Here is a 24,285-nt window from a genome sequence, read left to right as displayed (position 1 = left end):
TTGCTTGGAAATAAAAAGCCTAAAACTCCCAGGCCCAAAAGGCGGGGGGTGGGGGTGTGCATAAAATAGACATTTAGAATGAAGAATTGCTTAATTTATTCACTATTTGCTTTTAAAAATTATTTCAAAAACTCATGTAATGGAATCACTTTTTATATAAAACCTACACTCAAATTATTCTAATTTCTTTATAATGAGAATAAACAACTCTAAGATATCTTTTTAAAGATACATTGCCACCTCTGGAGATCATTATCATTTCAACAAGAAAAAGGAGAGTGTCTACTTATGCTATTATGGGACACACAGGTTAAATGTGAATAACCTGATCACTCCCTGACACATTTTAACAGAAAATAAATATTTCCCTTAAATAAGTAGCAAGACCAACAAAAAGTACTGAGCATAGAGGGATGGAATGGCCCGCTTACTATGACCACTGAATTACTGACAGCTTCAAGCATTTACCCTAGCAGTTGAAATCAATTAATCATTCATTGTAACTGGAGCAGAATATAATTAATTATGTTAGCTTGACTGATTTAAGTTTAATTCCCAGTTAAAAAAAAATCATTGTAAATACAGGCTATGATCATGAATTGTTGTTAAAATAAAAACAATGAATAAGTTCCTATATGAATTTCATTCACACTTAAAAAAAAAAACATTTATGGGAAATTTCTAATATAAACACAGGTAGAGAAAATAGTATCTGTATAATGAATTCCCAAGTATCCATCACCCAGTTTTTCAGTAATTATCAACTCCTAGTCAACTTTGTTTCACCTCTATTCCCACACACTATCCAGCTCCAACTCAATTATTTTTAAGCAGATCCTAATACTATATTATTTCACTTTTAAGTATTTCGAATTTGCATCTCTTGTAGGGTCCCTTATAAAAAAATGTAACCGCAACACCATTATCATACCTAAAAATAATCATAAAACTCCTTAAAGTCATCGAATATCCAATTATTTCCAGATTTCCTCAATGGTCTCACTTTCTTATTAAGTTTACTCAAATCAAGATCCAAATAAGCACATAAATTGTATTGGAAGATATATCTCTTAAGTCTCTTTTAATTCATCTTTTTTTTCCCTTGAAATTCAGTTCTTGAAGAAATATAGTTGTCCTATAGTTTTCCAGAGTCTGCATTTTACTGATTTAATCTCTTGTGGTATCATTTAACGTGTTCCTTTCTTCCCTGTATTTCTAGTAAAGAGGTGCTCAGCTATGGAGGCTCAGTCAGCAACAGATTTGGCTTTTGGCAGGATTGCTTCCTGAGTGGTATATGTATTTCCATTAGGAGGCACAAAATATCTGCCATCTCTTCGTGAGGTTAACAGTCACTGGTGTCACTATCTAGGTCCATTAATCATTATGGAGTAAAATGGTGATCTCCTACCCTTCCTCTTTAACTTCTTAGTTGGTTATATTTCTTTAAGAGCATATTCCAAAGGTGACTACGCTTTTGTAAACGCATAGAGTAAAACATAACGTGAGCTTCGATTTCTTGCAGATATTATTCTTACTGATGTTAAAATTAGCTCAGCTTTGGTCAGTGGGAACTTGTTCAAGGGGCCTCCTGAATCCTTTTTGACAGAGTTCTAATGGCTTATGTGCTTTCTGATATGACACAGACTGGTTTTAGGCTCTTGTACGTTTCTTTCTCTAGACCTGGAATTAGCCATATTTCAAGGAAGTCTGGTTTTTTTGAAGAAAATGGCATTTAGAGACTACAATTGGGACACTACATTTGACTTGCATTTGAATTATGTTCAAAGCTAATAAAGTCAATTAAGCAGGAGTCTTCCACTATTTCTGATAAATTCATGTAGCTGTGTATATGTGAATTTTTAAGCATGGGGCACTCAGATTTTTAAAAAACTATATAATATGCTGGGGTGCCTGGCTGGGTCAGTAGAGCACACAACTCTTGATCTTGGAGCCCCCATGTCACTGTAGCGATTACTTTAAAGAAATTATATGCTAATGGTGGAAGTATTCTTATATGATAGCAATAGAACTTGGTACTGTCTATCTGAAAGACAATATTGTCATTTTTATCCATGACCTCTAAAAAACCTTCAGCCCAACAATTCCACTTTTGGGAATTTATTTTATTAGGTTTAGGTATTTTCCCTGTAGGGCTGTTTAAATAATAAATGATCTAAAAACCTACATGTGCAAACAAGAGGGAACTGGTTAATTTTAAGAATGTAAGTAAAGACACCCGTAAAATGAAATATTTAGAGTCATTAAAATGATGTAGGTATCAATATATTGTTAAAGATGAAAGGTGGGTACAGAAGCGTCCATATTATGCTTTTAAACACATGCACAGAAAAATGTACTGAAGGCTATCTCCCAAAATCTGAACTGGGAACACTGGGTTATTTTCATGTTTCTACTGCTGGCTTAGGACTTGGCTTCCCTAGGTCTGCCTGGGGATGTCCCCCTGCTTTTCTATTTCAAAACCTGTGCTCTTGTTGTCTTTGCTTCAGTATTCCTTATCCTTGTTGGATTATGCTCTTTTCTTTCCCCAGTCACCGTGACTTCAGTGAAGATTTTAGGAAAGAGCAGAGGCTATAAATATTTTGCTCAACCTTCCGTTTTACCTAGCATCCCATTGCTTTTTATGGGAGAGAACACACAATCTGAAGAGCTTCTCAATTATAAAATATATGAATTTCTACTGAAAATAGTACACATGTGTATATATTTTACACAAACATCGCAATATAGCACACAAAGGCTCATTTTGTATCCTAATAATATGAAGGGCTGGATACAGAAACGATCATGGAAAAGCTAAACTGGTATTAAATGGAAAAATATTTAAATGGAAATTGTTTTTAATCAAGAACATAAAACCAGAAATCCCAAAACTGAAGCTAAGCTCTGTGGGGTAAACTGATCATATGTATCACTTAGAAGTCAAAACTGTTTTTCAAGAAACTATAACTTACTGCAAATTTAGACTTCCTTAAAGATGAATTGTCCTGGCAGCTGCTTTAAAACTGTATCCAACTTCCTCTCCAGTTTGGGCAAGCACTGACCTTTTAAATATGGACCTTTTAAATATGAACATCTCCTCTCCTATCCCTGAAGATGGCATGTCCAGTTCTGTAATGCACTTACTACACTGACACCACCACCCCCCTTTTATACTTTCCATTAGAAATACTTAACAAGAAATTAAAAGCCTTCTCAAGCACAATCACCTACTAACTGCACAGGACACTAATTCTATCTTTGGAGAAATAATCATCATCAGTAATCTTAAAATGTACCAGCCACATGGACAGAGAAAAATGTTTGCTCAATTTGGAGAAACCGTTAGTTCTTATGAGTCTGTGAATATGACAAAAACGAAGTATCCAACACACAAAGTGCCGAAAACACATCAGAAAACAAGATGTGTCTGATCAGGTAAAGTTGTCTGTCCTTCCCTTTAAAATGTCCTTCCCCAAAACTGTATGATCTTGCCTGAAGCTATGGGCAACACTAAGTCCAAATACTCTAATAATTTATTTTATTGATTTTGTTGTGAGTTTTTGCCAGGATTTAGATAACTGAGGGGGGAAAACATTCTAAACAAATTTAAGCATTCAATTTTAAGTAAAAACAAATTTGCAATCATCTGAATTAATATTAATGGCTTCATGAACAAGTAAGATTAGGCATGATATATACTTTGATATTTGTAAATCAAAATAACTAAAAAAAAAGTAACGACTATGCGTACTCATTTAACAAATACTACTTATTTATAGTCAAGAAAGAAAGGAAGGAAGGAAGGAAGGAAGGAAGGAAGGAAGGAAGGAAGGAAGGAAGGAAGGAAGGAAAGGAAGGAAAGAAAGAAAGAAAGAAAGAAAGAAAGAAAGAAAGAAAGAAAGAAAGAAAGAAAGAAAGAAAGAAAGAAAGAAAGGAAAAGAAAAGAAAAGAAAAGAAAAGAAAAGAAAAGAAAAGAAAAGAAAAGAAAAGAAAAGAAAAGAAAAAAGAAAAGAAAGAAAAGAAAAGAAAAAGGAAAGGAAAGGAAAGGAAAGGAAAGGAAAGGAAAGGAAAGGAAAGGAAAGGAAAAGAAAAAAGAAAAGAAAAGAAAAGAAAAGGAAAAGGAAAAGGAAAGAAAAGAAAAGAAAGAAAAAGAAAAGAAAAGGAAAGAAAAGAAAAGAAAAGAAAAGAAAAGAAAAGAAAAGGAAAAGGAAAAGGAAAAGGAAAAGGAAAAGAAAAGAAAGAAAAGAAAAGAAAAGAAAAGAAAAGAAAAGAAAAGAAAAGAAAGAAGAATGAATGGTTTTGGGGCAGATTATTCTGTGCAGGGCACCAGTCTGGGCTTATAATTCTTCTTCTAGTTAAGACTGAAATGTCAGTTCTTTCCTTATTTGCTATGAATTTGACAAAACCGAAAAATGTGGCTCCAAATTTTAAAACATACTAACTACTAAAAGAGACTTTTAAAATAAATGAGGTACTTAGTATTCAAAATTTTGCATATATTTCCAAGATGACTCTGCTCTTCTACCAAGGCAAAGACTTTTAAACATTTTGAATATTGATTAGAAATAACATAAAGCGGTTGAGATTAGCTGCATATTTTTTTAAATGATCATTGTGTGTAGATACAGAGATATCTAATCACAAATTTTTTTCATGGACTACTACCCTGGAATAAAATTAACTGTATGTGTGTGGAAAGAGTCAATTCTCTAAGTAAGAAAAGCTGCCTTGTGGGAAGATCCTTTTGATAGTTCTCAGAGTTCAAAGAGTATGGAACCTTCAAGTTGATTTCATCAAGTCTATTTATTAATGCATTTCAAGTTTCAAAAAACCTTACATCTTTGCACAATACTTTATTTTTTGCAATTTTTAGTAAAAATTTCCAAAGTGAACAAAAAGATACTGTATAAAACACAGTGGACATTAAACTGACAGTAGTATTAGATCTCATTTGTCTTGATCCTTTTGTTTTACCACATCTTGATTTGCAGTGGAAAGAGTTCAGTGCATGTATCTCTTGTCAGAAAACATTTAACTTAGACTCAAAATAAAATAGGGCAGTGTGTACCTGCCAAAACCCTACCACAGGATAACATTACAAGCAAAAAATGTACATGTTCCAAAGTCTACCACACTCAAGAAGTTACTAAGAACTCTTGCAGAATAAAAGTCACCATTTTAGAAATGCAAACCCACTTCCAACCTTTGCACAGTCCAAAAACAAAGGCATTTAAATGATTTAAAAGCAATTACATACATATCTACCTACTTGTTTGTTTAGAATTATTTATAGTCTATCTGGGGTTTCATGTACAAAATTTCTCTAAATCATGTACAAAAAGCTGTATTTTGAAAAAAGTCACCACATACTGTACAAGTTTACAAGGAAGAGATCCCATTATTTTCTCTAGCATTTTTGGCCTTGCTGGCTTGCGTCACATTATGAGAATGATTGTGTAAACCTTATACTCTTAAGAAACAAAAAGGAAAAAAAAAAAGCCAAAACACAAATCTTTTCAACGTTTCCTAAATTTGCCTCCTATGTGAAGCCAGAAAAATCATAGCCGTTTACTTCTATTTTAAGTGATGTAGTTGGAAAACAGAAGCAATAAATATGTCACAAGCTTAAAACTTTTTTGTAATGCCCCCTTCCATTCCTGCATAGCAATAAGCCTGTTAATACATTAAATGCTTTTGCTTTCTTTCTTTAAAAAGCCAATTATTTACAACTGTTTAAAAAATAAATTTGGAATGGGACATTGTGCTGTTTCACCTTCACTGCTGTTAAAATATTTTAGGGAAAAAAAATGTCAGAAGGCCTATCTACAATTTTAACTACAGTTGAACAAATCATCCTTCTTTAGTGGTTACCAATGATCAGTGATAGTATGCTGAAAACACTATTCCAATATTTTGATAAAATAAAAGACACAGCTTTTCTTTTCCATATTGGAGAAAACCAAAAACATAATTAGCATACTTTAGATATAAAAAACACAAGTAACAGGCTACAGATAAAAAAATTATTTCATTGACATAATTTCTACCAAAGCGTGAATAAAATTTCACCTATCAATTCAAAACTGGAATTGAATTAGAAAGTTTAAAATAAGTAAGCAGAAATCAGACGTTTATGTAAGAACGGACTCTGAAGCAGTATGATGCATACGTCCAGTTTGTACACTTAACTGTGTTCTTCAGCGCAGTCACTCCTGTGCTCTTAGCAGCCATTGCATGAAGACAAGATGAAAATCAGAACCAACTCCATCGTTATAAAAAGGTAAATTGATTCTCACTTCAAAACTGCCTGTGTAAAGCATTACAGAATCCTGGACCACTGAATACCACCATTCTCTGTTATCCTGAGTATGTCAATTAAACAGTAATTTTTCATTAAGAGCGGAAAAATTTTATAATACAAAGAAACATCCATATTGCAATTTCTGTTTACAATTGCACACAGAAGTACAGTGTACGTAAGAAATACATGTCTGCATATAACAAGGTATGTACATTGGCAAGTGATGTCTCCAATGTTGAGGTGGTCGAGCCTCCTAGCCTTGATCGGCAGTTGAAAAAAATATATATATATTTCAATTTGTGATAAAAGTTTATCGAGAGCCAAGTTTGCCTGCAAGTGAAGAAAATGCAGCAACGAAGAACAGGGAACACAGGGCACATAATAATATTCTAAGACTTTGTGCCATTATGTTAAAAATAGCTGTCCATAAGAAAATTGGGTTCCTTTTCCACCCCCCCCACCCCCAAATTGGAATTTTCAGGCTTTAAAATTTAAGTAATTCCACCTGGTCTGAGGACATGATCTCTTGCCATTTTGTCTTCGACTGTTATTTGTGAGGGTTTAGTTTGGGGATGCTGATTTAACAGGTGTCTCTTTGGAGTGAAGTTTTCCCATTGTAGGCACTAGGAAGGACCAAGGCAAAAGCTGCAGTTAACGTCTCATGTGTCCCATCTGATAACTCTCCCGGGGCCTCTGACGCTGGGGCTGCTGAATGGGCTGTGGGGGTCTCCTCCTCTTTAAAGTGCCTGTGAGTCACAAACAAAAGTAAAACGGATTTGTTGTGTGCCTTGTAATCTTAAAAAAACAAAGTTGCCAATTCAGTAAGAAAGGTTCTGGATCAGCACTAGCCAACAGAAATACAACAGGAGCCATATGTGTCATTTTAAATCTTCTGGTAGCTATAATGAAAAAGTCAAAAAGACAGGCAAAATAATCTTAATAATTTTATTTCACTTAATCCAATGTAGGCAAAATGTTATATTTCAAGGCATAATCAATACAAAAATGTATTAATGAACTATTTCATCCTTTTTTGTATATTAAGACTTCCCAGTCTGGTATTTTATATTTACCACATGTCTCAATATAAACCAGCCACATTTCAAGTGCTCAACAGACACAACTATCAGATTAACATGAAATCTGAGGACAGAATTCATGAGGAATAAATTACACAGTGTCTTTGAGCAAATGACTTAACCTCTCTGAAACTCAGATTCCTAATATGTAAAACAGGGATAATAATGAACTCATATTGTCTATCTATATAATCTGTGAGGATTATATGACAATTCATATAAAGTGCTTTTTGGGAGGGTTCAATGATGGCTAGGGTTGTTGGGTTTTGTTTTTGTTTTTCTTTTTAAGTTTTTGAAGGTGGAATTTGCTTAAAGTGAAATCAAGTAAAAGAACTGTTATATTATATGAGATCATAATTGGTAACATACCTAAAGAGTGTCATGTGGTCCTTAAAAATCACTAAGAAATTAATATAAGTTTTACAGTGCTAACACTGTCAATTTATAAAAAGCAATGACATCAAAATCAAATTTCCTCTGATTCCCACCAAGATATTATCCCAAGTATGACTACTACTGCATTCTCTTGCCTCAAGATAGGTAAATTCAGGGAAGCAGCTGAGGGAAAAATTATAAGAAACCCCTAGTTTTAAACTACTTTGTGCAGGCTAATAGACTTGGCCTGAGGCAAGAGGCTTCATGAGAAGTCTGTGGATGGTAGGAAAGGGACACCTGTCATTTAGCTCTCACTCTCCTCCGCCATTGTTATGGCACCATGTCTGTCCCACACCTAGAATGAAGAGTTCTGGAACAGGCATTCCAAGGGCAGCCAGAAACCACAAAAACCTTGAGAAATAGATGGGAACTAAATAATCTGGAGCAGTTGCTTCCTAATCCTTTTCTTCTCCAAATCCTGGAGCTACTCTAAAGAAAGCCTCCTCCCCATGCCAAACCTCCATGAGACAGAGGTAATGAGTGAATACCAAACCTGAGTTGTTTTCAGAGATGGAGAGTAAAACTATGGTTATTTGGTGACTGAAGCCACCATCTTAAGCCCCTCCCACAGGACATCATCTCTATTCCTGCATAAGCATCACCCCTAGGGAAAATTAATTTATGTGCCAGAAAATATTTCAAGAGCAACATTAGAAACAATAAAAGTATAGCTATTAGAATAGAAAAATTAATCATTTATAAGTAGCCTATCACAATAAAACCTAAAAACAAGAAGATTTTAGAATATGAAAAATAAGAAAAAAGAAAACAAGTATTAGGCAAAAAATAAAATTGTCTAATATTTATTGTCTAAACTGTCTAACAATCTAAATATTTTTAGTGACTTGAGACAGATTAGCATTAAATTGGCAGCCATTAGCTAGATTGAATTGATAAAAAACATACTTTAAAGTCAGTAATTCATCCACTAATCTCATTCTCAAAGAGAAAGTATAGTAAAATTTAATATTAATAGTAAGACTCATTTATCATTCAATTCTACCTGCTGAATGGTTCTAAGTTATAAAAATATATATCTTGCTCAAACTGTCTTACCTGGAAGAGGTTTAGGAGGAGGCAGCTTTGGATTACTACTTGGAGTATGAACACTGCATATCTTAATAAATCCAGCCATTAGCATGATCAGAGCAATTCCCATAAGTAATACTGCCCACCAATAAGCCTAAAAATAAACAAATGTTTCTAATGAAAAAACTGTAAAATATTTTAGGATATCTTATATTACATAATTATATACATTACATTTTAATTTGTGAAGAACATTTGTTATTTGGGAAGTTTACAGATACCATATATAAGCAAATGTAGATTAATTTCTTTAAATATTAGAAGTAAAAAAGGGAAAAAAAATTCCCCATAATTTCACATCCTAAATAAAAACATTCAATCTTTCCTTTCAGTCTCTTTTCTAGATTTGGTTATATTGGTCATATACACAGATAAACTCACATGCAAAACTAGGATCCATTCTGCACATAGTTATACTGTATTTTCTTTCTTTCTTTTTTTTTTAAAGACTGTATTTATTTGAGAGAGAGAGAGAACAAGCAGGAGGGAGGGGCAGAGGGAGGGAAAGAAGCAGACTTCCTACTGAGTTGGGAGCCCAAAGGTGTGTTGGGGGGGGGGGGGGGGCTGGATCCCAGGACTAGAAAATCATGACCAGAGCCAAAGGCAGATGCTTAACTGACAGAGCCACCCAGGCACCCCTATATTGTATTTTTCCATGTTATTGTTTCCTGGTTTGACTATTTCCCTTTGTGGCTTTTTTTTGGAGGGGGGGGCCTATTACTCTTATAAACCACATCTGTTTGCTTTTACAATCCCTAGTGACTATTACTTGCTTTAAATTATACTTCTAGGGGCACCTGGGTGGCTTAGTTGGTCCATTTCATTCAGAATTTAAGCCCCAGACTACCGTTATGAAATTATTTTTATATATCTTGGTTCTCATTATTTATATCATAATATCTATTATATATATTTATTTAAAGGTTAGTCCTTTTTAATATGAAAAATGGGAAGGATATACATATTCTATAAGGAAAGTTTACCTAGTCTAAGAAGGAACTAAAAATTTCTCTTCTAACTTAAATCATATTAAACAAATCAATTAGCTAAACAAAAAAAAAAAAACTTCAAAAATTACTGGTATAATTTTATAGAAAAATTACTGTTTCTATTCTTAAATTCTATTTTGCAATTCAAAATATTTAAATTTTAAGATAGTAATATAAAACAAAGTATTTTTGTATTTTGTATGATGTTTACTATACCTTTTATTAAAAGGTTATTTTATAAGCTTTACATTGGCTTAACACCAACTCATATAATACATATGTAGTTATTGCTACTTATTACTCAAGAACTCCCATTAAAGATTTTCTATGATAAGGAGTCTTATAACAACAGCCTACTATTTCTATCCTGCTTTCTTTATCAGCAATGACAAAATAATTAAAGTAATAAAAACAAAAATAAAAATACATGTTGTGGAAAATACCCCAAGCCATTTTCTCATGTGTGCATAAAGCCTTTCACATACATATATGTATATATATATTTTAATATTTTATTTACTTGAGAAATAAAGAGATAGAGGGAAGCGGGGGGAACAGAGGGAGAGAAAGAATCAGGCTCACCACTGAGCAGGGACTTAGCCCCCACCCCCCACCCACCCCATGTGGGGCTCAATCCCAGGACACCAAGATCATGAACTGAGCCAAAGGCAGAAGCTTAACTGACTGAGCCACCTAGGCACCCCAATATATTTTTAAGTTTTATTTAAACTTTATTAAAATTCTGTTTTATTTTAAAAGAATCTCAAACTTATAGAAAAGTTGCTAATACAAAGGACTTTGTAAAATCTGGAATTATCTGAGAGTAAATTGCTAGCATGATGCCCTATTATATACCTAAACATTTTAGCATATAGTTTCTACAATATAAGGGGTTTTCCAAATAACCACAACACAATCATCCAAATCAGTAAATTAGCACTGATAAATTACTACCATTTAATCCTCAGACCCCAATCACGTTTTACCATTTGTCACAATACCATCCAATCAGAATTACGTGGCGCAGTTAGCTGCTGTGTTTCTCTAGTCTCCTACAATCTGGAAAAGTTCCACAGTCTTTTTCAGTTTATATAACCCTAACCATTTTGAAGGTTATAGGCCAGTTACTTAGTACTGGAATGTCCCTCAATTTGGGTTTCTTGGATGTGTCCCTATGAGTAGATTTGGTCATATTTAGTAAGATCACAGAAGTGATGCTGTGTTGTTCTCATTGCATCCTATCAGGAGACACATTTTTTTTTTAATTTTTATTTATTTATGATAGTCACAGAGAGAGAGAGAGAGAGAGAGAGAGAGAGAGAGGCAGAGGAAGAAGCAGGCTCCATACACCGGGAGCCCGACGTGGGACTCGATCGCGGGTCTCCAAGATTGCGCCCTGGGCCAAAGGCAGGCGCCAAACCGCTGCGCCACCCAGGGATCCCAGGAGACACCTTTTTTTTTTTTATCTCATTACTTATGGCTAACTTGATCACTTGGTTAAGGTGTTATCTGCCTAACTTCACCACAAAGATACTCTTTTTTATAGTCAATGAGTACTTTGTAGGGACATAACTTGGAGCTATAGAGATATCACGTTCTTCATCAAACTTTCAATTTAGTCATTTCATTCATTATTATTCCCTCATTTGCTCACTTTGGCACAATACGTTATTATTCCCTCATGGTTTCCTATTTTACTCAACAGGTTATAATCTGTTACTATCATACTGTGTCTTTTGAACATGTCCCTATCAGTCTTTGAACACTTAACTTTCTGACACAATTAATTCTAGCTTTATCTTGTTCTTTCCCTGTCCCAACCCTGGAATCAGCCATTTCTCCAAGGAGCCTTGGTTCCCTTTACAACTGCCCCTCCCAAGTAGATACCCTCCTTATAACTCTTGTACTCTGATATCCCCAAGCCAGTTGCCCCTCCAGCAAGGTGTCCTTCTTACCTTGCTTGGGCTTTAATATCTCATATTGGTCTTCTTCCCCATTCCATACCCTCCCTACTCTGCTCAGGCTCTAACACTCTGCTCCATGCCATGACAGCTCCCCACACCTAGCATGGATGCCTACCTTCCTTGCCCTCATCTAATGGCTTTAGGAATTTACTGTTCAGAAAGGGAGAAGGGAAGATATAATGCAATTCAGCCTTATTGCTGAAGATTAGATTTTTCAAAAGAAGCTAACAAATCTCAATTTTTATGTGAAATCTATTTTTAAATGCTGGCACCTCACTCAAAATTTCTAAAAACAATATACAGACAATACAAGACATGTTTACAGAGCTGGATCTTGCTTGGAAACCACAAGTTTATAATCTACTTTTCAAGGCCACTTTTTGTATCCTACTGAAATTGCCAGAGAATCTTCTAAAATTTTCTTTTGTTTTCAACAGAAAATAATTTCCAGAGCATCGCTCTCCCTAGGATTCTTTAGGATATTTCCTTTCCCTTGTGACATAAATTTTCCATAGTCTATATGTACAGCCTCTGTCCTGTCCCTATCATCCAGAGCTTTTTAAATATGTCACCTAATGAAGTAGAACCTTTTTCTCCCTCCACTGTCTGCATTTCTGACACTCTGACCCAATAAAATACATAAAGAACTGAAATCACCAGTCTGTACTATACCAGTGGTTCTCCTTGGCTGCACATTAGAATGACCTAAATCTTTTAAAACTCAAGATACTCAAACCAAATCCCAGCACCAAAGAGATGGGACTATGATATCAATAATTTTCTTAAAGCTGCCCAGACTATTCCATTATGCAGCTAAGACAGAACCACTGGTCTCAAACTTTTTTTATTCAGGGCCAAACAACAAATATTTTAGGCTTGTCTCTGTCAAACTACTCATTTCTGCCATTCTAGAACAAAGGCCACCACACGTAACACGCAAATAAGTGTGGCTGTATTTTTTTTTTCCCAAAAAACACCATTTATAAAAACCAAGAGCAGACTGGATTTGACCCATGGGCCGTCGTCTGTCAACCTGTTCTATACCCACATACAGGATAACTGTTTGGAATCCATACCTAAATGGATAGCATCCAACACTAACTCTTCAGTTCTAAATCTCTATCCTACCTGCCTGAGAATTTTCAGAGAAACTGAGTATATATGAGAAGCTGTAGAAAGAGAGAGTGCTATGCCTGGGAAAAGGTGCTCAAATCATCAGCACTCATATGCTAAAGGGATAGCTCCTATCACTGAGTTAGATCTAAGAATTATCTAACATGCTTATTAAAACACAGACTCTCAGGCCACAACTCTACAAATTCCAATTCAGTTTTTCTGATGGAGGGCCCAAGAAACTGCATCTTAAATAAGCACACCAATGATGCAGATGAGTGCCTCTTACTCAGTGTAGACATGCTGGCACTGTGGTATGCAACCATTCTGAGGAATAGAGGAAATTTGGCATTCCCAGCCCTTATCCATCCAGTGCCAGTAGAGCCCTTCAGTTACTTTGACAATTACTATACATTCCCAAATTCCCTCTGGGGAGGAAGTATAATGTCCCATGTAATCCAATCCATAAGCACAAAGGATCAATGGTTTTCCTACTACTTTCAGGCTGATGGCTAGCTACTGGACCTGTATGTCTATTCATTCCTCTAACACATTTCCTTCCTTCCAGTATTCCCTGTTCAAAATCAATTTCACATGGTCACCAGTGTTACAACTACTAAAATATGGAACTGACTATGCCATTCCTCTATGTAAAATCCTTCTTCAAAAGCTTCCCACCAAGGATCTCTAAAACCATTAAACAGGAGAGAGAAAAAAAAAACAAATCTTAAGCACAATAAAGTACCACAAAGTATAGATATGATTCCACATATATGACTGTAGAAAACAAGTATATTATATTCCACTTTAGAATATCTATATCTATCTATCTATCTATCATCGGTGCCTGGGTGGCTCAGTCAGTTGAGTGACCAACTGTTGGTTTCAGCCCAGGTCATGATCTCAGGGTCGTGAGATTGAGCCCTATGTTGGGCTCTGTACTAGGTGCAAAGCCTGCTAAAGATTCTTTCTCTCCTCCCCTCTCTCTCTCTGCCCTTCCCCACGCTTTCTCTCTCAAAAAAAAAAAAAAAAAAAAGAAAGATATATTCTTGAAATGGTATTTTTTCTGAAGAATACAAAAAAAAATCATCTTGAGAAGACTGGGCCTCACAGGGAAAAGGTGGCTTATTTTTCAAAGCATTACTTTGTCAAAAAAAAAAAAAAAAGCATTACTTTGTCAATTAAAAAAAAAAGGATAATCACACTTTCAAAAGGAAAAATGTAAAACCAAACATTTATTATTTAAAAAATTTCATACTTATGTGACTTCTTAGGTGCTCCCTATTCATAAAACATCCATCTGACCCTCTAGTAGTCCTTAAGAATTTAGTTTTGGCATCACCTCCTTCAAAAGATATTCCCTAATTAGGTCTTCCTTATTTTCTATGAAAACACCAGGCAGAAATGAAATTTCTGTGTTCTTGTCTTCTCTAATCCAAACTGGACTATGAGCTCCCTGAATTTATATCCTATAAACTCAGCATCTATCCCACAAAAAAAGTACCTGTTGGGACTAGTTATTACAGGTAAATCACTATTCCAAATACCAACTTTCTTAGGCATTTCTAAATAGCTCATTTGTTTTTTTCTAGATTACCCACACATAGAAATAATGTAACAAGGCTCATACAGAATAAAAAATGGTGATTTTGATATCTGATACTAGTTTTTTAGTACTAAAAAGTCTTAAATACAGATGCAAGTAGTATGACAGTAACAAAAGCAGGTAAGAGAGAAACCCTAGATTTAGTAATGGTTATAACCATAGAAAACAAAAGTCAAAAATTGAAGGTCCAGTTGAGATCAGTAGACATTTACTAAAATACGGTACCCAGGCCCTTATGAACTTTCAGTCCCTTTTAGCAGTGTTCCTGGACTTCCTCCAAATATTACAGGTAACTACATATCTCAAAACCCCACAGCTTGAGATGTTTTAGTGACAATGACAGCAGCTCTTCAGAGTTTAGTGTGTGGGGAAATGAAACATCACAGTGGTGAGAAGACAGCAAGAAAAACTAAACAAAACAATGGTGTACTTGAGATTATAGTAAATATGGCCACCTTTGGAGAAGGGTATTTTTTTAATGCTCCCTTTAAAAGAAAATTATCATAGAATTGGTTAAATGTGAAATTGCTTTTCTCTTTTATACATGCTATAAAATCGGAGGAAAGAATATCAAACCAGGCTAATAAATGAAAAATATGTGTTTCATCTTTAAGAAAAGATCACTTGTCCACTTGCTAGAATCTGAAAGGAGAGCCATCATTTACTCAACAAACACTTAAGGAGTATAAATTATGCACCAACCCTTGCCTTTATAGATACAAGGGTGTTAAGTGAAACTTCAGAGACAAAGAAAAGATAACCAAAAGGTTAAAATACAGCCTTGCAGTTACCAAGCACTAAATCAAGCCTAAGAAAATAATCTACATAGGAAACAGACAGATGTTATTCAACACAGTCGTTTACATAGCTGACTCTTGATTTTGGCTCAGGTCATGATCTTGGGGTTCTGAGATCGAGCCCCGAGGCAAGCCCCACACTCAGCGCACAGTCTGCTTCTTTCCCTCTCTCTCCCTCTACCTCCTCTCCTCTTGTGAGTAAGCACATGCATGCACACTCTCCTTCTAAAATAAATAAATAAAATCTTTAAAAAAAATCTACAGAAAAACTCAACCATATAATTATTTCAGTGAATGTTTCAGCGTTTGACAACTCACTCTCAGCAAATGCACTCAACTTCCTCTGGCTCACAGAGTCTTCTTGGGCCCACCACTCCTGTGGTGATCCTGGTTTTGCTGTCCCGTGGAGGCAGAAAGCTTTGCTTCTATCCTTCAGAATATAATGTTGTCTAGACTTTGACTCAATGTTCTTCCAACCCACAACACCCCCATGGGCCTCCCCTCACAGCAATCTGCCAAGCAGAAAGCAACTGGCCACTAATCTCTTAATTACTGTAAGCACAGTCCCAGCCAGCAGGATAAAATACCACTGAGAGAAACCTGATGATATTACAGCTTCAAAGTTAAGATAATATGCACAATTTTTATTCTTTTCCATATAAATTATGACATTTAAGAAATCTGCTTCATTCATCTACCAAATATATACTGAATCCTTACCATATGCTAAGCCCTGTAACAATACTGCAGTTTTGTTGCTCAAGTTTCACAAGTGACAGCTATGTGGCCTATTGTACTAGGCTATGAAGAAGGTCCACACCCCAACCTCCATTTTAGCCTCTGAGAATGACAGAGTAGAAAATTTGTCACAAGCCTTTGAACAAGGAGTCCTTACACTGCAGAGACTAAAATAATGGTTCCCAAACTTAAGCATGCACCATCGCAGTACTACTGACGTGGTGGCTCCAAGTGAGGCCTGAGAATTTGCATTTCTATCAAGTTCCCAGACAATGCTGCTGCTGCTGGTCAGGGGACTACACTTTGAGATCCAATGCTCTAGATTAGGCATTGGCAAACATTTCCTCTAAAAGGTCAGATAAGTATTTTAGATTTGGGGAGCCATACAGTCTTTGTTGCAACTACTCTAAGTACAAAAGCAGCCACAGAAAATATATAAATGAATGGGTGTGGTCGTGTTCCCATAAATCATTATTTATGGACAATGAAATCTGAATTTCATAATTTGCAGTGGAACATTACTTCAATTTTTTTTCAACTACTTAAAAAATGTGAAGCCATTCTTAGCCTGTGAGCCATACAAAAATAGGCAGTGGGTTAGATCTGGCTCTTAAGTCATAGTTTGCTGACTCCCTGGTTCTAGATGAATGGTTGGTTCTCAGTCCTGGCACCTCACCAGAAAGAGCTAAAGAGCTTTTAAAAGACCCAGATACTTAAGCCCTGAGATTCTGAATTAATTAGTCTAAACCCTAATTAATGAACAACCAGGAATAAGAATTACTGATCTTAACCAATGTTCCCCCAAGTAACTTCTAAGGATATTTAGGGTTTAATAAGCCTTTCATGAATAAAGGTTTCTGGGGTCAGGTAAGCTTGGAAATGAAATCTAAGCTTAAAAAAAAATCTAAATGACTTTTTTTTTTACTACAGGACTTTATCAATATTCTCATAAGTATCTAAAAGGGGACTATAGTATGCAATGTCTCCCAGATTCATTTGTCCACAAAACCTATGGTTCTAGCGTTTCATGAAGAACTCAGGAAACAAGAGCTTCAACCTTTCATAAAAAATAAGAGATACTTAATACTTGGGTTCATAAAGTTACAACAAAATATGAGAGAAGAAATTCATTTAAAAGTGAGAGATACAATTGATTCTTATCAAAATAATAAAAAAGAAAAACTCCTGATAAATCTAAATAAATTAAGAAGAAAAGAGTCACAAAATAATAGGAAATTATTTTTTAAAGATAGAGAGGGGAACCTGCATGGCTTAGTCAATTAAGTGTCTGACTCTTGATTTTGGCTCAGGTCATCATCTCAGGGTCATGAGACTGAGCCTGATATCAGGCTCAGTGCTAGGCATGGAGACTGCTTGAGATTCTCTCTCTCCCTCTGCCCCTCCCCCTACCCATGCTCTGTATCTTTCTTGAATATATAAATAAATCTTAAAAAGATGGAGAAATGCAATGATAAATTTGAAAAAAATTAAAGTCAAAGATGGTTTTCTACATCAAACCTAATACAAAACATGTAGAAAATATGAACACATTAATAACTATGGAAGAAAGTGAAAAAGAATTACCAATGCCCTCAACCCCATTTTTTAATAAAGGAGATAAGGATGGAGGGTCTCGGGGATTTCTCTCAAACTTTTTAAGGACTAGATGACTCCTTGATAAATCCAAAGGCTGTTTATCATTATCTCCTTACCAAACACATTGCAAGCACTCAGCAAATATACCAAACGTATTTTTTTTAAAACACATTCAAATTATTACCAAAAACAATCTTTCCCAGAAAAAAAAGTAAGTTTTCTCACATCATTTCCATGATAGCAACAGCAGTCAGTACCTCATACCCTGAAAAGTATGAAATTGTTCAGGTTCTTCTTACTCTATGCTATCTGAGGAGAAAAGGTGCCAGAGTATGCTACAGAAAGGAGACAAAGCCACTGGCGCCAATGGAAAGGAAAGTCAGTGAAACTAATCATCCTCCCTTTCACAACTTCTTACACCATGGCATCCTAGTAACCTAGCTTATTACTAACTAGAAGGACACTTTCCTAACATGATGAAAGACCAAAGTATGAAGTATTCATGAACAAAAAAACCTCTGCTATGCAAGTGAACTCTGCACAGGGTACTAATGAGACAAATAGCTTCTAAGAAACTGGATTTTTGTTATCTTACTGTTTGGCCTGGGAATGCCCACAAAAGCAGCAATAGCCTTGTGATACTCTCCAAGCATTATGAACCACACTATCTGAAACAGTGGCATGGGAATGTCAAGAGTGATATAAAATGAAAGAATTCTACACTCACTCAAGGCAAACTTGCATAAACCTAAAAGTGCATATACCTAAAAGTGCCTGATTAATCAAGTTTCAGAACACAAGACTTCATGTTGTTAATTCATTGTAAGAAGCATTTCACTAAATCCTCAAATCTAAATATGAAAAAAGATTTTATTTTTTTAAAGATTTTATTTATTTGACAGAGGAAGAGAAAGCACAAGCAGGGGGAGCAGCAGGCAGAGGGAGAGGGAGTAGCAGGCTCCTCACTGAGCAAGGAGCCTGATGTGGGGCTTGATCGCAGGGCCAAAGGCAGACACTTAATGAACTGAGCCACCCAAGCACCCCTGAAAAAAGGTTTTAAAAATACTTTTAGGGGCATCCGGGTAGCTTAGTCAGTTAAGCATCAGACTCTTGATCTCAGCTCAAGTCTTGATCTCAGGGTCATGATGAGTTCAAGCCCTGGGTTGGGATATATGCTGGGCATGCTGGGCATGGAGCACACTTTAAAAACAAAACAAAACAAAACTGGGATTAAAAAATAATACTTTTGAAAAATTATTTCCATTAAATATTTTTAAATAGTAATGAATGAGCTTTTGATATGCTAAATAAAAGGAGTCAAAATTAGAGATAATGGAAAAAAGCAAAAAAAAAAATACTATTTTTAGATATGATTCACTATCTAGAAAACCTAAAATATCTGGCACAACATATACTCAACAGAATATAACTCTTGAGATCTCCATTACCAGATTACTTTTTTAAATATACTGTCCTCTATAGTTGACAAGTATACCAGATCTCAACTTACTCTTATTAGAGATAATTGGGGGGGGGGGGGGGGATTGGACTGAATTGAAAAGAGGGAAGTACAGGGCCAAGAAAGGTAAGCTACTTGAAGTCACAGAACTGACAAATGCCAAAGGACGATATGTATCCTTGCATAATTCCCAAGCCTATATACTCTTTCCATTTAACAACGTGCCAAAGGCACCTTTAGCTTAATGGATATTTTTTTTAATAGCACTGGAGTACGAAAATGAGTAACATATGTTTTAAGGAGATCTAAGTCAACTGACCCCTTTTTTGGTTTAAAACCTAGGTCTCCTAGGCGTACCTGGCAGGCTCAGTAGGTAGAGCAGGCAACTCTTGATTCAGGGTCGTGAATTCAAGCCCCATGTTGGACACAGAGCTTAATTTAAAAAAAAAAAAAAATTTTTTTTTTAAGTATTCTCTAAAAATAAATACATCCCCGGCCTCCTAAATCTAGGTTTGATGATCTTTCTACCTCACAATCATTGTGTGTCTAAAAATCATATATTCTAACATGCAAAGTATTATTCTTCCTATGTATAATAAATGCCATTTTTAAAAGATGGACTGATTGACAGACTGATTTGAGAGAGAGAGAGAGAGCGTGTATGAGCACATACAGGGGCAGGAAGGGGGACCAAATGGAGAGGGAGAAGAAGAGAAGCAGACTTGCTGCTGAGCACAGAGTGTACTTGGGGTTCCATCTCACAACTCCGAGATCATGACCTGAGCTAAAATCAAGAATCAGACGCTCAACCAACTAAGCCACCCAGGTGCCCCAATAAATGCCATTTTAATACTGGAGATAATTCCAAAGTTTTTATTATAAATGTTATTACAAGAGTACCAAAAAGATGACAACCCGCAGATGACTTTTTTTGTGCTTTCAAGGCATCCTCAGTCCTGAACACATACAAAAAATGTAAGAAACAGTTTGGGAATGGGGGAAGGGAGGAGGAACCGAGTTCTAAGTCAATTTCCAAAGCAAACTCATTCAATTCAGATATAGCACATGCTCAAATATATCACTTGCAAATTTCCTACTGATATTTTAATGTAATCACTTAGAAACATGAATATTTAAGTGAATTCAGATAGTCATTCTCAGCAATCTTTTAAGCAAATTTCAGGTAATTCAACATCTGTACAGCTTAGAGAAATGTGAGCTTAAAAATAATATAGTTCAGTGGATTTATGCCAGAAGAACATCCATAATCATTAACAAATCTGCAAAAGGCTCTGTATCAGATCTTAACTGTTCAACATTTCCGATCACTGACAAGATAAAGACCAAGAAATATATTGAAACAGCAGAAAAAATCTTCAGAAAATCACCAATTTCCTTTTCATATCTCCTGTTCAGCAAAGTAGAAACTGCAGGTAGCTGTCATATTGAGGCAAGGGAGAAATATAAAAAGCAAGCAAGGCTTTCTGGAAACAACTTAAGGAAAATGCCCTAATAATATGGACCAAAGAAAAAAGGAACCCATTGAGGAGAAGAACAGGGGAGCAGAGTAAAAAAGAAGGCTCCCATCATCTACCAACTAATCTATGAGCAATACACATGCAGAGATTCTGATCACTTTAAAAGAAAATAATACGCAGGGATAGCTGAACTTTAAAAATCATTCTTCCAAAAAACTCTAGGATAAATAAGAAAGAAGTGATTTTCTTATAACACTGGTGACTGCTGGCCAAGTAAAATTACAATAAAACCATGTTAAGATAAGGTTTCTTTAAAAATAAAAACCGTACTTACCACAATCCATTCAGCAATGTTTTCATAGAGCTCTGGACTAAAAATTGCCTTTTTAAGCCTAGCTAGAGGACCATCAGCATCTACTAATCTACACCGCATGAAAACATCACAGTAGCCTCTAAAATCATTGCAAGGAGATCCAGGTTGCAAGGTGATGGTTCGACCAACGAAGTGCATATTCCACCGGGAAGACCCTGTACTGGCACAAGTTGATGGATCCACTGGAAAAGAAGTGCCAAATATAAGTTGAAGATCAGATTTCCTACCCAGCTAGCTGGGGGAGAGAGGGAGGAAAGGAAAAAACTTCCTAAAATTATTACCATGACATGTTATACAGACTTTCATTGGTTAGGCTAGATAACACCACTGGTAATTTGCCTGAAGCATACAATATAAACAAATAGCCAGTAACTCTTGACTTAGTTCCAACAATGGCTTTAAAACTAACAGTGTTTATATTAATTATTGCCATAAAGTTGGCAGGTTTTTGCCTAGCTTATTATTTTTAAAACACTGTAGGGACCATAATACTAGAAATACAATGCTAAGCCACATTTAAAATTATCCAGAGAGGACTGGTATAGGCAGAAATTATCTGTCCAAACTGTATATCAAGGTTTAATGCTTAAAATTTAGGGAAAAAAGGGTGCCTGGCTGGCTCAGTCAGCAGACCATGCAACTCTTGATCTCAGGGTTGTGAGTTCAAGCCCCACACTGGGTACAGAGATTACTAAAAAAAACTTTTAAAAAATTTAGGAGAAAATTAGGTTTTAAAATAGATTTCATATTTTGTATTTTAAAAGCCTTACTCTTCTTCATACAGCAGACATGGCATAATTCCTTATCATCTTTGCCATCTGAACTGGCACAAGTACACTCCTCCAAGCCATATTTCTCACAGATAGAACCTGCACATTGCTGAAAGGAAAATAAAAAGCCAGTTATTTAATCCCTATACAGTCAAACGTATTGCTCAGAGTAACAGATATACACCTTTGATGCTGAACAATTAGGTAGAAATACAAATGGAAAAAAAAAGCATAGATTAGTTTCAGAAATAGATCATATAAACAAACCTGAAAAAGAGTTAAGTGTAAATAAGGTAGCAAATCTTTAAAGAAACGTCAATTTAAAAAAATCTAAACAAACAAACAAAAAAAACCCCAGAAAGATTAGATGTGCATCAATTTTACACTGGTTATTATGACTCCTTTATGAGAGGAGAAAAATGAATTACCCCTCATGTAAAGGAAAGCAAATATTTAGACAAGAAAGCTTTAAAGGCTTCACATTCAGATAAAATGACCAGAAAAGTTCTTTCATATAGGCTGTTAAAATACTAATTTATAAAACTCAAAAGCAGTACAAAGTCATATGCCTAGCTGTACAATTATTTTTCTCTAGAGACTATCAAACACATGCAGTGGAGGGGATCCCTGGCTGGCTCAGCAGTTTAGCACCTGCCTTCAGCCTAGGGCGTGATCCTGGAGTCCCGGGATCAAGTCCCACATCAGGCTCCCTGCATGGAGCCTGCTTCTCCCTCTGCTTTTGTCTCTGCTTCTCTCCCTCTGTCTCTCATGAATAAATAAATAAAATCTTTAAAAAAGAAACAAAAACACATGCAGTGGAAAGACGAAAATTAAGTCAGTAACTTAATCAAATGCCACCAGGCACTTATGCCACATGATACATTCATGGCTTTATGGGGAAACAAACAGGGATATTATTGAAACAGGAACCAGGATCAATTACTGTAACTTTGCAGCTTTAGATAACAATTATTCTGAAAAAGTAGGTTTTATAAAACTAAATAAAAAGCATATAAATCAAATGCTTACCCCATTAATGCACACTTGTGTATGCCGATTACAGTCTGTAAAATTTGGTTTAGGATCAGAGGCTGGGCAGAGAGCTGTGATGCCATTACAGATTCCTTCTTTTGCACAGTCTGAATCATCCCGACACTTCTCAGTTTTTGATTTGAATGCACACTGTGCTGTACAACAGGGACCTTGACTTGGGCTAGAATAAACATTAAAGCAATTAAAGAAAATCACTAGCATATTTCCTATATACATAGATATGGTACTGATTTTTAAATCATAAATCTCATCTTTTAAAGATGAGTATAAAACTGGTATAAAACTTCAAATTCTGGACTAAGAGGCTACTAAATTTCATATTCCATAAATGGAAAAAAGTGACCGTCTTGCTTTTATAATCAAGGCATACTATATTCAATATTCTTATTCTACTTGAGTGAAAGGCTATAATAGAAAATGGATTTAATATGAGGTGAATTATCAGTGTGTTTCACAGTTATACATTAGTCAATTCATCAGTTTTTTTCACATTTATAAATGTGCTAAAATCAAACTAGGATACACAGACCATTTAAAAAGTACTGCACAAACAATATTCTATTGTTTATTATCTACCATTACTAAAGTAATTTTGATAAGTGAAATAATTATATGACACTAAGTTATAAGAGTCTATGAAATCAGTATTACCTAAATATTTAAATTTAATATCCTAAATATATGGATGACAATCACATTTTTATGTTAGGAACTAAATAGTGTATATTTTATTGAGCATCTTTGCCTGTCTTTTTCTTTTAACACCTACAATTACAAGTAGCTCAATCTGCTAACCATAATGCATTCATCAATGCTATGCCAGAAAAATAAACAAGACAATAGCAAATAAAGACGAAGTTTCAAAACCATATGCATCTCTTAATGTCAGTTTTAAATTGGTCATAACTGTCTTCGGGTGACCAGTGGCAGCATGAGCACTACTGGAATGGGCAGCGTACCTGCACTGCTTCCCAGGCTTCAGCTTGCATTTTTTCCCCTCTGGTTGGTTTGCATCATAGCAGCACTCATCTTTACACTGGTCACTATAGCCACAATCACATTCTTCACCTTGCTCTACCATGCCATTTCCACAAATAGGTTGGCCAGATTCTGGGGAAAATCAGTAAAACAAAGTAAGCACTGTTTGCACACATTAATTTGACTTAAAATCCACAAACTTTAGAGCCTCATAACAAAGGGAGAAAGGATAATTTGATGAATACAATAAGGAGAACAAACTAGGAATCTCAAAATTAGAAGACCTAAATTCAATTCTAACAGTGGTTCAGCCACTAACTAGCAATGTGGCCTTGGGCAAGTTACTTGCCTTTTTTGGGGGCCTCAGTTTCATAATCTGTAAAGAGTTTTGCCATTATAGTCTCCTCTAAAGTCCCTTCTGGAAGTGGTAACATTCTATTTAGGCCATGCCACATTGAATTTTATTT

General features: G+C 35.4%; 1 protein-coding gene across 1 annotated transcript in view; it reads right to left on the bottom strand.

Moving 5' to 3' along the window:
* Positions 1-4,784: 4,784 nt before the first annotated feature.
* ADAM10 (ADAM metallopeptidase domain 10) overlaps positions 4,785-24,285 on the bottom strand; it is a 130,719-nt gene continuing 111,218 nt past the window's right edge. Inside the window, exons 11-16 of the mRNA XM_041743624.1 lie at positions 23,800-23,950; positions 22,817-23,000; positions 21,788-21,896; positions 20,979-21,199; positions 8,872-8,998; positions 4,785-7,047 (exon numbers count right to left, since the gene is read on the bottom strand). Coding sequence (XP_041599558.1) covers positions 6,953-7,047; positions 8,872-8,998; positions 20,979-21,199; positions 21,788-21,896; positions 22,817-23,000; positions 23,800-23,950 — 887 coding nt within the window. The 3' untranslated portion in view covers positions 4,785-6,952. The remainder of the gene's footprint in view (positions 7,048-8,871; positions 8,999-20,978; positions 21,200-21,787; positions 21,897-22,816; positions 23,001-23,799; positions 23,951-24,285) is intronic.

The sequence above is a fragment of the Vulpes lagopus genome, chromosome 2 (genome assembly GCF_018345385.1).
Source record: "Vulpes lagopus strain Blue_001 chromosome 2, ASM1834538v1, whole genome shotgun sequence".
In the NCBI taxonomy this organism is placed as follows: domain Eukaryota; kingdom Metazoa; phylum Chordata; class Mammalia; order Carnivora; family Canidae; genus Vulpes; species Vulpes lagopus.
This window is presented reverse-complemented; position numbering and strand designations above follow the sequence as displayed.